We start from the raw sequence: 14,258 nt of genomic DNA, 5'->3' as shown, positions 1-14,258 counted from the left end.
GCTATCCTCGAACTCCCGGTCCTCGTACAGTCGTGTCACATCGTACGCCGCGGTCTTCGTGACGCCTCGGGGTAACCAGCTGCGACCAAAGTAGTCCTTGTAGGCTCGCCACAAGGTCTCCACGAAACGCTCCGCGTCGACCTCGGTCTTGTCGGCATCTGCCAGCATCACGTGGAGCCGCCAACAGCTATTGGGGACCTCGGTCCACCTGCATATACCACCGGCCCCAATCCGGAGTGCAGCTGATGTGATTGTTCATCCAGAACTCCGCCATGTGGAACCCGAGCAGGCTCTCGGTGTTCAAATCGGCCACGTCCAAAACGTAGTCAATGTAATGACCTCCTTGGCAAAAGCGTAGCTCCTCACCCGTGAATTTCTCTCTGATCTCGGTGTGTAAAACGTGTAATGCCATTATGTCGTCTGACCCTTTGTTTGTGAATCGAGATACGGCGTCCACCTTTCCAGGCCATACGGCCTCCGTGTGGGAGAGTGGTAATGTGGTAAGCTGAGGGCATTGTGTTCTGGTGGATCGAATGGATCTGTGAGTCTCCTTTCTAAACAAGTTGAGCTTTTATAGTATCTGACAGCCCAGGTGTGTGTCGGTAGCCTTCCGATGGTGCGTACGTCTCCCGTGTCACCGCCGGATTTCAAATGTGTTGTTTATGTTTCCTGCGAGGTATATATTACACAGACACTGTCACCACACACATCGCACTACATGCATACCGTCGTTACAATGCCAGGTACTCATCGACTCACCGTACGCCATCCCAGGGTGGCGTTCCCCGACTCTAAGATCGACAAACTCTCTAGACTCTACAGCCCCAGGCTAGACAAAATTATGAAAAGGCACGTGCTCTCGAGCTCAATGACGACCAAGATGACCGCGGACGAGAAGCCTAAACTGCACACGTTACTGCCGTATATAAAGCTTTTGGAGGTGGAAGACCTGGGTGCGCTGAGCACGGACGGGTTTCAGCTGTGTCAGTTTTGGTCAAGATATTACACGAACAGGGATTACCTGTGCTGGCCGTGGTACGTGCAAGTGGATCGCACCGCTGACTTAGGGTGGACGTTGACCCTTTTGATGGAAGACGACACGATGGATATAGAGCGCTTCACTGAGCAGTTGTGGAAAGCTTACAAAGAATACTTCACGCTCAGCTGGATACCAGGAGAGGCAGATCGACACACCGACTGCCGGTTTGAAGACAACCGCTGGAAACTCGTAAGCGCGGCGATCGACAAAGACCTACGGGAGTTGGTGGATGACCGCTTTAGTGTGGTGCCTCGTTTAGGTGATGTTTTCCGTGAGACGGAATCGCAGCAAGCTACTTGCCTGCTGTGGTGTGACACCAACCAAGACGCCTTGAAGTGGAACACCTTTTTGTTTTGGTATCCAGAACGCCAGAGATAAAATGGGATTCAGTGAGGCGTGTCCACAATTGAGCTGTGCTGTGTGTAACATACAACAACGACAACACCGGCTACGGTGCTTGTGGAAGCGATGATAAACCTACTAAGAATGTCCTTTGTGTAACATGCAGTGTACCTACATGACTTGTGAACATAAACATCGGACCACACTAATAAAAAGAAACCACACAAACCCTGTGTGTGTCACCTTGATTTTATTTGCTGTTGCCAACATTCACATTCACAATAACATCGGGAGCGACACATATACATTTCACTGGTTACGGTGCGCAGTCTACGAGTCTGTAGCTCGAAACACTTTATAGCCTTTCCATTCGTCCGTCAGTCCGTATATGTGCATGTTATGTGACATGAGTATCAGGCCAATACTGTGCTTTGTAGCAACTGGTATGTCTGGATCACTAAGCATCTTGCGAATTGTGTTTTCCTGACACGACATCTTGGTTGCGAGAACAAGCTCTTCGTATTCCTCGGTCAGGATCACGCCTTCTGCCCACATGTCCTCAACGGCGTCCTGGATTGTGGTGACTCTGGATAACAACTGGTGTAGTTCCATGTCCTCCATTAGTTCGGCGCCGTTGAGTCCCTTCCCTTTCCACCCCAAGGCAAGCATCGCTGCAGGGGTCAAGGTGTGAGTGGTTTTGGTTCGCTCTAGTGAAAAACAAAACAAAACAAAAATAAAACATAAGCCATGATACAAAATGAAACACATACGACACCAACAGACCGTCTCCAGTTTCTTTAAGTTGTGCGTTTGTCAATGGTACCTAGGGGGCCTTTCGGGCCGTTTTCTTCTAGCCAGGCGTATAAATGCTTGCAGTGAGTCCGTACTATACGAAGCAACGCCTCGGCGTGCTCATCGTTGTCCAGACAGTAGTCCACGAGTGTCCGGATTCGCCTCATGGCGTTCGGGGTCTCGAGGGCCATGAATAGCTCGGTGTCCGGGTAACGATAAAAGAACTCTTTGTATATTACAGGTTCATAGCACCAGCAACCTTCGATGATGTCGTGCCTGTACGATTGCAGTTTGTACACGCTCATTGTCATCAACCCGAATGTGGATACGCTTTAGAATGCTAGGTTTGCTATATGTTATTACATGCGGGGTCCTATGCTTCTAGCAAGGCATACAAATGCATGCAGTGAGTCTGTAGTATACTAAGCAACGCCTCGGCACGCTCATCGTTGTCAAGACAGTAATCCACAAGTAGCCAGATTCGCGTTACGGGGTTCGTGGTCTCGAGGGACCTGGATAGCTCGGTGTCCGGGTAACGACGAATGAACTCCTTGTATATTACAGGTTCAAAGCAGCAACTGTCGATGATGCTGTGCCTGTGCGCTTGCAGTTTGTCCACGCTCATTGCTACCAACCCAAATGTGGATACGCTTTAGAATGCTAGGTTTGCTCTATTATTGTGCGGTGTACTTATGGGAGAGCAGTTGTCAGTTGGACACTCTCGTGGCTATGTAGGCTGCTCCGTGCTGCAGGTCGGGGGCTTTGGAACTGCAGGTCGGGAGCTTTGGAACTGCAGGTCGGGGGCTTTGGAACTGCAGGTCGGGAGCTTTGGAACTGCAGGTCGGGAGCTTTGGAACTGCAGGTCGGGGGCTTTGGAACTGCAGGTCGGGAGCTTTGGAACTGCAGGTCGGGAGCTTTGGAACTGCAGGTCGGGGGCTTTGGAACTGCAGGTCGGGAGCTTTGGAACTGCAGGTCGGGAGCTTTGGAACTGCAGGTCGGGGGCTTTGGAACTGCAGGTCGGGGGCTTTGGAACTGCAGGTCGGCTGGCTCCTGCGTCTAGGTCGGCCACTGTGTGGATCTGGTTATAACCCCTTTCATTGTCGGATAAAGCTGTCCTAAAGTTGTACGAGTAATCGAGAACAGCTATTGATATAGTCATCCCATTACCACTCACGTATAAACACTCCTATCGCCACATAAGGTACCGTTATGGCTGTGGAACGACTGAAGTCGTGGCAACATGACATTGCAGAGCGGTGCGTTTACCTAACCGAAAGTATTTTCGAAAGATACACGAGGGAGCTCCCAGACACACCAGATATGACGGATATACCAAACTACGTGCATCGCCTCCAAGCCCTAGTCGAATACTGCATGGAGGATGAGGTCCGAGCCAAAGTGTTACTGTCATTGGTCGGTCACATCGATCCCCGCCTGTACCAGGACTTGGCGGAACGGGGACCAAGGGGGAAGACAGGTACTGTACTTCTTTTCGAAGTGCCATCGTGTCCGACAAAACACTTTTTTTTTTTTTTGCTCGTATACTCATGTGTATATCTCCGCAGAACGAAAACTGACACAATTGAAGTTAACCGACGCTGCAGAGCGCATGATCGGCTCGACGTTGCCGAGCTTCCGGCGTGCAGTCAGAGAAGGCAGCTTCCTGGACAAAATCACGACTGTTGACGACGCAGTCGAGATCATGGTTGAGGAACGGCTGATCTTACCCGATGAACAATATATGCTATATCACATATATAAAACCACCGCGGGGAAGGTGCGTGCACTCAGATACCTCTTTGGATGCCCCACGGTACCCGACGACACCAAGGCCAGCATCTCGCTGATTCTGGCCGTGTACAACCTGGACGTCTTTGGCATCTTCACCGACGACCCTTATAGCTTGTTGGAGATTGTGTCTATTCCCTCAGTGGGGGCTTCGGTTGTGTAGACATGAGGTTTAACATTATGACTGTGTATAAAGAGTGATGTGTGATTACCTGTATTTCACAATAAACAAAAACACCATTATACATTTCTGTGCAGCGTCTTTATTTTGATACATGATACCAACGAGTACCTCGGCGCAAACCTTGGTACAGTCCCCGGGTATGCTGATATGGTGCACGGCCGGCAGAGGCCGCCCTTACATCCCACGGTATGTTGACTGAATGTACACACTAACACAACGTACACAGAAGAAGGGACTAATGCAAGTGTGTATCAGCAACGCCGCGGAATGACAAATATGTGACATCTTACCATGTTTCCTATGTACTACGATTGCCGCTTTGTACATTGTGTCACAATAAACATGAATCACAAGAAACGTGTAACTTTCTATGTCATAGATTGGCCATTGCTTCGCAGATAACACTTCTCTCGGTGACAGAGGCCCGCCAGATCCCACTTCGTACTTCTGTTTGATTTGTAATATATATAAATTACTTTAGACGTCTTTGATTTCAATGTTTTTATTGTTATATTGGTTACACATTGATTATACATTGGTTACACATTTGGTTACACATTTGGTTACACTGGGTTTAAGGGCGCCAGGTGTGCTTCTTGTAGATAGCTTCAGTGTTAAACAGAGTGTGTCCGGTTTCAGCTGTGTACCAGACGGAAACTTCAATTTCCATACGAACATCAGTAATGTCGACGGCTAGTGTACTCATAAGACGATCGCATTCATCGTTGATGTCCACGGTAAGTCCAGTTGCGGGGCCATTGATGGAATGTAGATCACTCCAATCCCCTAGGACAGATCTGATGCGGTATTTATAAGTGACATCCTTGCCGTCGATTAAACGCTCGTGAGATCGGGCTTCGAAAACACAAGTTCCAATTTCACAGCTGACGGTGGGGGCATCAGTTACAATTGCACAAGAAGGCTTGAACACGCCGCTGTATTTCACTCCTTCGCAGTCTATCTCAACATTGTACTTTTGAAAACTTTGAAAAACGTATGTTGAGCCATCATCGGGATAGAAAACAGAGCGTGTAGTAGAGCGTTCCATTAGTCCCACAAAGGTATGGTTTAAACGTCTGGATTTGTATTTAAAATAAAATACACAATGAGCGTCGGTGTCTCTTTTGTACTCACACCTGATTTGGTTATTGTAATCGGTGTTGCAGTGGAGGTTTTCAGGCATTTCAGCTTCCGACCACCCGACGCAAGCTAAAGAGCTGGCACACAGCGCGGCAATTAGAGTGATAAAGGTCAACATGGTCTTCACTGAATGGTTGGTCAATGCAGTAGTTGATTTCTCTCTGGAGAAGTATCATTAATATAGAGAATTGGTGGGGGTGAGGATATGAATAAGGTGCGGTTGAAATGACGTTAACAAATGGGGAAACATATGTTGTCGAGCTCCCCCGTCTGGTGGTTACATTGGTTTGATTTTTATTTATTGAGAAGTCGAGATCAGTCGATATTTAAATAAAAACCAAAAACCTCAGACTCGTCTTGGTTCTGTATTTTTATTGCCGCTACGGCGAATACACTTGGTGATTGAACTCTGTTTTTTTTTTTTGTACCGTCTGCACTGACTCATTACAAACCAATATTATACGACGTATCATCCGATCACAGTCTGTGGTTTCACCATGAATGTGTTTGACCACAGCGAGACAGATGCTCTCTTCCAGTTCTCCCACATATCGCACTCCACCCTGGAGCACTTGAAAAACGTGTACTCAAGCTTGGCAATTTGCATGTGTCTGGCCGCTGTCGGCTTCTACGTCTACATCTATCTGGTCCCACTCCTGGTTACAGTGAGTGCGGTGTCCCCCCTCGCAGTCCTGGGGTTGTTGATCTGTCTTGCGGTGGCTACCCTCACGTCACTGGGGTTGTTTATCTGGTTTGTCATGACCCCCTATAACCCTGAGACAGAAAGGAAAAGACTGGCTATCCTCGAAGGATTTGCCTTGCTCACAGGTTTTAGCCTTGGACCCATACTGGACAGTGTCTTCGCCGTCGATCCGAATATCATCGTGACCGCCTTCGTGGGAACCTCTGTGATTTTCATCTGCTTCACTCTCAGCGCCTTGTGCGACACACACAGGAGCCACCTGTTCCTCCGTGGCACACTCATGTCCGGCTGTTCTATTCTGTTCCTGGTGTCTCTGACGAACGTGTTCTTCGGATCTACGCTTCTGTTTGAGGCGAACACATACCTGGGACCGCTCGTCATGTGCGGATTTGTCCTGTTTAATACTCAGCGCATTATCGAGAAAGCGGAGAACGGGGACAAGGACTACATCTGGCACTGTGTGACCTTGTTTGTGGATTTCATTAGCGTTTTTAGGAGACTGCTGATCATCCTTTCCACGAAGGAGAAGAACAAGAAGACGTTCTCCGAACGTATTGTGTGCAACATGATAACAACCGATGTGTGAAATGAGTGGGTGTATGCCGTATTATTACATTGCCTAAAAGAACACAAATGCTGCATGCTTCTGTTCATGATTGTTTTATTGTTGACAATAAACAAAGACTGCAACATTGTATGTGGGTTGTTTGTACGCTCGGTGAACAAGGTTATGCTAGAGAGGAGGTTAATGCAGAGCGCCACGTCTCGCTTTAGCCGGCGTTCTGAGGACTTTGCGATTCCTCAGCTGCAATACGTTGATGTCGTCGGGTTCAGCGGGCGTTCTGAGGACTTTGCGATTCCTCAGCTGCAATACGTTGATGTCGTCGGGTTCAGCGACGACGGCTGGCTTGTCAGCAGTAACGGTGCTCTGAGAGGCAGCTTGGTTCAGCTGCAATGCGTTGGTGTCGTCGGGCTCGGCGATGGCCGGGTCGCCTGCGGCGCCCGTGCTCCGGGAGGCAGCTTGATTCTCAGCATTGTCGGCCGAATCGGAGGCCATTAGCTCTGCGCCCAGAGCGTATAGGCAGATATAGCCCGTTACCTCCGCCATGATATTCCAGACCGGGTCGATGTCCACAACGCCTCGTCTCAAGACGCGAGCGGTCTCGCTGGGACACTTAGCAGTAGGCTCGACCTTGACTCTCACCGTGAAGTCGTGGTCCATTTCAAGAGTGAACCACATTTCGTAATCGTCCTCGGACAAGCCCACATTGTTGTCGTGGCCTGCGCATTTGGGATCGCCCGAAGCCTCGTGTAACTTGTCCACAAACCTTGCTATTGTCCTGGCGGTGACATACAAATCCTTGACGTAATCGGCGTGGTCGACGGGGTGTTCGTGCACGTGACGGAGCATAGCCAGACACCAGCTGTTGTTCCCCGTAGCACTCAGCGAGTGTCTATACAGAGACATGTTAGACATCATGACCTTGAATGTTAAAGTAAATGGCTCGACCGTCTTGGCGAACTCTGCAAACGTGTCCAAGTAGACCTGCCGTTTTGCGGTAGAAGTCGCAGACGATTGCGCACTGTCCAAGAGCACTAGCTGGGCGGTCGGGTTCATCTCGGTGTATTTGTATTATGTTGCTATCCTCTGCAAAGTTCCTACGTCTTGGGTGACGGTGTGACTTGTTCGAATGCCGGTGAACATAGAAGCAGGGGTTCGGTTTTATGTATTCTGTTTAACCATCGGGTAGTTGTAGGGGTAGGGGTAGGTGGGGGTGGTTTACGGATTGGCTGTGCGTGCAGGCACTCCAACTTGCGACTCTCGTTTCTGTTTATGCTGCAAACAAGCGGTGAAAAGGAACGTTATCACATATGAACGGCCCATAATATAATCATTCTACCAATATGTTTTTTTTTGTTTTGCACATCGGACCAACTCACAAGATGTTCAGCGTGTGCGCCTACAGTAGCTCACCTTTCCCAGCACGATAATATCCGCTTGCCTCTAACCCCCCCTCAGTGGACATGCACAACAGCTGGGCAGAATGGTCAGGGTTTTATCCTGGTGACGCTGAGGCAAGAAACGTATAATATCATGTGGAGCGGTCGTACAGGACAAGGTGTCTCTTACACTTTGTCTTTTAACTACCAGCAGACATGCAGCAGACATGCATCACACAGTGGCGAGCGATAGAGCACGTGGAAACAATGTTTCTTCAAGAGAGGATACATGCAGCAACCCAGGACAGAGCACCTTAGATGGTGGACATAACATGGGGAAAACACCGCGTATTAGATACACACGTGCACCGAGCGTATCTCGGTGCAAAGCGCGTGTCTTACCCAGAAAATGGCAGAAGTCTAAAAATTAACAGTGCCGGGGAGTCTGTGTCACACATTGATTGTCATGATGATTATCAGTGGTGATGAGAGTTAGGCAAAAAGGATACAAGCGACAGCTACGTTTGTGATTCTCGAGTCCCAGGGAGGGGTTTCGTACATTACAACGCGCACATAGTTGCAAAAGAGCCCTCTCTACAGACTCCGTGCATATACGCGGACTTGACATGGATTGGTACGACGGGGTGCATTTGAAAGACAGGACTTTTACGGCGCACGAAAGGGACTCACTCGAACGGCACGCTCGTGTGTCGAGTGTAAAAACTAAAAATGGAGAGACGATGGGAGTAAAAGGAACCGTTGTCAAGAGGCCAATGGACTTGAAGTTAACACATTATCATCACATGAATGCCTTGGTGGCTTTACTCTCCTGTCACACGGACCAGAGTTGCGAGTCTATCATTTGTTACCCCGGACGAGAAATACGGAGCGGTAACCCAAAATGACACGGAAGACCACACGTGTACCAACTGTACCTCCATCGTCATTCCTGTCAGATACACGCAGAGGGAACTGCTGATGTAAAAGAACAACAACTTGCCGTTTTACGAGAAGACAAGACTAAGAACTTCTTTGAACGATTTGATGTGTCACCGTGACTTTTTGTGCCGCTGAATAGTAGTAATAATGCGATGAATCTTAATGTCCTTTCCTTTTGTCTTTGCGCGGTGTTAGATAAAATTCGAACATATTGCTTGATGTTGTCAACTGCTATGCCTGAGTTCCAGTGTCTGTGACATTTTCACATTTCACAAGTACTTGTCTGTCTGACATGAAAGACCCCAATAAACGTTATGGCTTTCTCCACTTTGGCGATGTTGGTGCTTTTTGTTTTTTTTTACAACTTTACAACAGTGACAAATGTTGATGCCTGAGTTCCAGTGTGTGTGTGTGTGTGTGTGTGTGTGACATTTTCAGATTCCATGACAACTTTTCTGTCTGACATGAAAGACTTCAATGAACTTTACGGCTTTCTCGACTTTCGCGGAGTTGGTGCTATTTGTTCATAGAACTCTACGCCAGCGAAAATGTTCAACCTGCGATTCATACATTTTAGATATACTCAATGTCCAAACCTAAAGGCCTCTGGGTGTGATTTATTTTTTATTATTATTATTATTATTATTATTATTATTATTATTATTATTATTATTATTGTGATTGTGCGGCTTTACGCAGCGCATGTCGGTTTCGAGGCCTTTCGTCACCATTACCAACATCGAAACCGAGAATGTCCGTAAGGCGAAGTCGAGCTTTATGCGGGCCGCCAGGACAGCGGGAAGACTCGAGCGAGAAGAGCGATCGGTGTCACACGCGGGTAATCAACAGCCTGAAACGTGAACTGCTAGAGCTTCAAAACACCTTGGAGTTGGAGCGTACGCAACGCCGGGAGCGAGTCCGAGTCAACGTCAAACAGACCCAATGTGCCGCACCAATCCCACCGACTGGCAGCCGACCTTGAATTGTGTAAGAAGGAACTAGCGGCAACCAGGCAAGCTTTAGACGAGGCGTGCGAAGAACGGGAGGCCCTTAGGGTCCAACTGTCGACAGTTCAAACGGCATCATCGTCGGCTACCGAAGACGCCGAAAACAAAGCGGACCTTGAAGCCCTGCTTCGCTTGGACTGGGTAGGCAGCCATTATCTAGCGGTGACTCTTCCCGAAGACCACATGTTCAAACCGGGAGAGCCCGTTACTCCGGCGGGGGTCTTGCACAAACTGTACGAGATAAGAATGGGTAGTAGACTGGCCACCGGGTTCACCGTGCTGCTGGAAAATATAAACATTATGCTCTCGCACACGGACCCGCAGTGGTACGCGAAACACTTTGGTTTTCGCTCCGGAACCCGCACCCACGGAAACGACTACATCTCCGCGGACAGGATAGACGCGGACGAATTCGCCTGGCTGCTGTTTGAGTACGGGGCACACGCCCCGCTCGTCGAAGTGTTAGCCGGGCTTCAGACTGTGTTGAGCAGCACAGGTAAAGGCGGCGTGACAACCGCGGCTCTGTGCACAGGCAAGTCCATGTACACGGCGTACGTCGTCTTGTTCCGCGACACCGTGTCTAAGGCCTTTGAGCGATTCGAGCGCGTGCGAGACAGGGCTTACAAGGTTCGAAAGGAGCAAGGTGTGTTGTACATGTCTCTGACTGCAGGATTGGGCCGCGATCTCGACGCGCAGTCGTCATCCTCGCAGGTCGTCCGTAGTAGGGCCTTGCGATCGGTCATCGAAGGCATAGAGGCCCCTTCTCACGTGAACAACCCCGCTGCGGATGGTGTAAAACACGCAGACGACCCCTTCAGAGTAGGTGACTCGCTGTCGGATTTTCTCAGACGCAAGAGCCGGGTGAACGACCAAGGCAAAGCAGGGCGGGTCCCTGCATTTACCAGCCAACAAGCTCTCGCATATAAGTCTCAACAGGAAAGTGCGGCCAGAGTACACAAACGGGTGGTGTTCGATTCGCCGTGGCCGTAATCGCAACAAATAGCATGGCCGACAATCGACCCGCGGGCAACGCTGCAGGCGAGCCGTCTCGGAAAAGACAACGCGTGGAATCGGAGCAAAGTGATGTGGATAATAACAGACGCGCGGCCATGTTAGCGCTTTCTAGATATTGCCAAGAACAATGGGTCAGGGCTATGACACGCTTGCACATGTGTCGAGGACGCGCGCTGACAGTGGCGTTGCTCAGCGGTGACGCCGGGTGTGGCAAATCGTATGCAATTTCGCTGCTGATCGCGCAGCTGAACAAGATGAACGTGAGCGTGGCCGTTAGCGCCCTGACGAACAAGGCCGCGGGAACCCTAGGGGAAATGTGTTCTATCAAGGACGTGTATACGTTACACAAGCTCATGGGATTTCGAAAAGGACTACTGGATAACAACCTGTCGCTGGAGCGGTTCACCGAGACGTACCGGGAACTGCACTGCGTCGCACTAGCAAAGTTTACGAAAGTGTACCGCTCTAAGCTAATGGAAGACAAACACCTGAACGAACGACACTCGTGCGTCACAGCGAGCCCCGAATCGTGTGCGACCTGCAGTGCTTTGTTTCAAAAACTAAGGGTGTCGACCAAGCCTTCTGAGCAGGCTCCCATGCAAGACGCCCCTCCGTTTCTCGGTGTCAATGTTATCGTGGTGGACGAATACGGCCTGATGACCGCGGACCTGTTGGAACGTACGTTACGTTGCATGGAGTTGTTTTACGGACCGGGAAAGGGACCGTTGGTTATTTTCTCGGGTAGCGTTTCGCAGCTACAGCCGGTGGGTTCTTCTGCACGGATATGGGAAGACGGCCGATTCGAGACGTTGTTAGCGCACCGCACGCCGCTGTTTGTCAACAGGAGGCAGTTCCAAGACCCCGAGTATGCCGAGGCTGTGACATATCTTCAATTCAACACTGTGACAGAGCAATCCAAACGGATATTCGCTAGCCAAGCGACTGTCAGCGAACGAGACACGATGGACCCCACGTACCACCCGGACAGGCTGCGTGTATTTCATCAGGATAAACAGCAGAGGGAGTACACGGCGGCGTACATCAAGCATTACACGAAAGACGTACGTACCGGAGACAGGTTTCTCAAGGTTACACGTTGCGGCGCCTCGCGCGAAGGCCCAAGAGCCTGGTACGACGTTCTGAAACAGGCCGCTCAGGCACTGCCGAAACTGTTCTCGCTACCGCCGTACTGCCCGGGTGTTCGGCCCACGGAGAGGGATTATCTCACCGTGGATCGACTCTGGATCGGCTGTAGAGTGAGGCTGATATGGCACATGGATTCGAACGGGATACAAATAGCAAGTGGCCGAAGGCCCAGCTCTCTTCTGCCTTCCAAAGAGTCTCTGCGACAGGCGAACGAGGCAAAAGCCAGCGACACCGAGGGCGTGATAGTCGACATTAAATTAAAAACGAGTGAGGGATTCAACGTGTTTCACGTGAGGGGAACACAGAGCGGCACGGTCTACAGAGTGAGTCCCTCCGAGTGGCGCTGTCACAACTGGGTGGTGGCCACCCACCCGCTGGCGTGTTTGTTGGCCATGAACACATACGACTGTCAAGGCTGTACAGTTCACGGTCAGGTGCTGTACCACCCCCCTAAGTACTTTGCGAGTTCACCTATTAAACCCTCGGTGTATGTGGTGTTGACCAGGGTGGTGAACCGAGAAAACCTACGGATGACAAACTGTAACTTTGCTAACAAGGTGGGACGTGTTGATTTTTATAACGACAACCTGGTGATGTATCGTAAGAGAGTGGAGATGAACTACTTGTGCTGAAAGGGTGCTTGTGTGGGGGTTTTTTGGTTTGTTTTTTTTTGTTTTTTCACAAGGCCGAGATGGATGGAGATTGTTGGCACAGACTGACGTTGGAAGAAATGATACTCCTGACATGTTCGACCGGCTTGCGGGGAAACACTGGCGCCGATAACACGGTTCACACCGACCGGCTCTTCGCGGCTAACAACACACCACCTAAGCGGTTGGCACAAGATGACTTGGAGACGTACATAGTTGCTCGTTGGTGCCCTTGGTTCTCTCGGTCGTTTGGACCTCTGTCTGATTGTGACATGAACACGCTCGCGGTCAAATTGCTCAGATCGTCAAAGTGTCGCAACAGTACGACTGCACTAGAAATACTTACTGCGGTGGCAATCGTATTGACTCGGCCTAACCTTACACAGCGACCGCACAGCTGCGATCGCACTCTGGCTAAGAGGTTGCTATTCAAAGATTGAAGTGTACACGAATAAGCGCTAGCAAGCCATGTCGTCCACGCGAGTACATCGACCTATACGGATCTACACGCACGGTCTCACTGAGAGGAAAAACCCCTCCAAGGATGTTCCTTTCGGCAGTTACAAATACAATTCAGCAAACAACGACTTGCCCGGGGGGTTATTCCACTTTGTTCGCGACGGAGACCTATATGTGCCTACGCTACACGGACTGAACGCGGAATACATTCAAACTCTAAAGGATGTGGCCGTGTGCTCCGCCAACAGTTCCATGGCCAGTAGGCCGTTTCTCAACGCTCCTCACATGTACGAAGTCGAACTGATCAACACGGGCCACGAGCAATTGCAACAAGGCGACCGATTCACCGTTCAGCTACCAAACCAACGCGACAGGGCCGCTCAGTTAGAAGCGCCCTTGGACCCCGGGTATGATCTGCACGTCAATAAGGGCATATGGGGAGGATTGCTGGCCACTAGGCGGGTGAACACCGAAACCGGAGGAGACTGCGTCGAAGAGTTGCTACGCGCTATAAAGGACGACGAGGCGTTCGACGTGTTCGAGCTCATGTCGCCTTACACGCCAAATAGCACGCTATCGATGCTTACCCTGGTAGCCAACGGAGGTGGCTACCAGGGTGTACCAGACCTGTGTCGTGCGAATGCAGCGGATGCCGCGAACGGAGAACTCAACCAGACGAACGTTGAAGCAGTTATCGACGACGGTCACGTAAAACAATATCTGAGAACTGTGATACGCCATGCCCTGACCATAGTGGAAAGCGTCCAGGGGTTTGCCTGCGGACAAGTTATTAGAGCTTGTAAAGGATACACAACTAGTCCTATTCATACCGGGGAGAGGTTCTGCGCACAGCTGAATGTAAACCGTTGGCTTTCGTGACAAACGCGTTTGTGCAGTACCAATATAAATGTATGTATGTGCGTGTGTGTGTGTGTGTGTGTGTGTGTGTGTGTGTGTGTGTGTGTTGATCTCAAGAATAAACGACATGAAAACAACCCACATGTGTTGAGTGTACTTTATTCACATTGCGAGATACACCATCCACTTAGCGTGGCAAGTCATTTGAACTGTGCGAGTACTTCTTGACGTAAGTTGGGTCGAGTCGATAAGGATG

The 14,258-nt window shown here is 50.0% G+C and overlaps 2 protein-coding genes and 1 pseudogene across 2 annotated transcripts; all 3 read left to right on the top strand.

Moving 5' to 3' along the window:
• Positions 1-3,382: 3,382 nt before the first annotated feature.
• LOC147336623 (uncharacterized) lies at positions 3,383-4,124 on the top strand. The gene is made up of 2 exons (XM_086285521.1): positions 3,383-3,650; positions 3,739-4,124. The coding sequence occupies exons 1-2, from the start codon at positions 3,383-3,385 to the stop codon at positions 4,122-4,124; spliced, it is 654 nt and encodes a 217-aa protein (XP_086141647.1).
• A 1,658-nt stretch (positions 4,125-5,782) lies between these two features.
• Positions 5,783-6,574, top strand: LOC147336622 (putative Bax inhibitor 1 pseudogene; annotated as a pseudogene).
• Positions 6,575-13,153: 6,579 nt separating this feature from the next.
• Positions 13,154-14,023, top strand: LOC147336621 (uncharacterized). Its single transcript, XM_086285520.1, has one exon. The coding sequence runs from the start codon at positions 13,154-13,156 to the stop codon at positions 14,021-14,023; it is 870 nt and encodes a 289-aa protein (XP_086141646.1).
• Positions 14,024-14,258: the final 235 nt, after the last annotated feature.

This window comes from Aulonocara sp. 'chitande type north' Nkhata Bay, linkage group LG3 (assembly GCF_057382095.1).
Source record: "Aulonocara sp. 'chitande type north' Nkhata Bay isolate Kocher_YH1m ecotype deep benthic linkage group LG3, A_spYH_male_GT1.1, whole genome shotgun sequence".
Taxonomy (NCBI): domain Eukaryota; kingdom Metazoa; phylum Chordata; class Actinopteri; order Cichliformes; family Cichlidae; genus Aulonocara; species Aulonocara sp. 'chitande type north' Nkhata Bay.
Note: the sequence above shows the minus strand (reverse complement) of the source record. Positions and strands in the feature narration are given on the sequence as shown.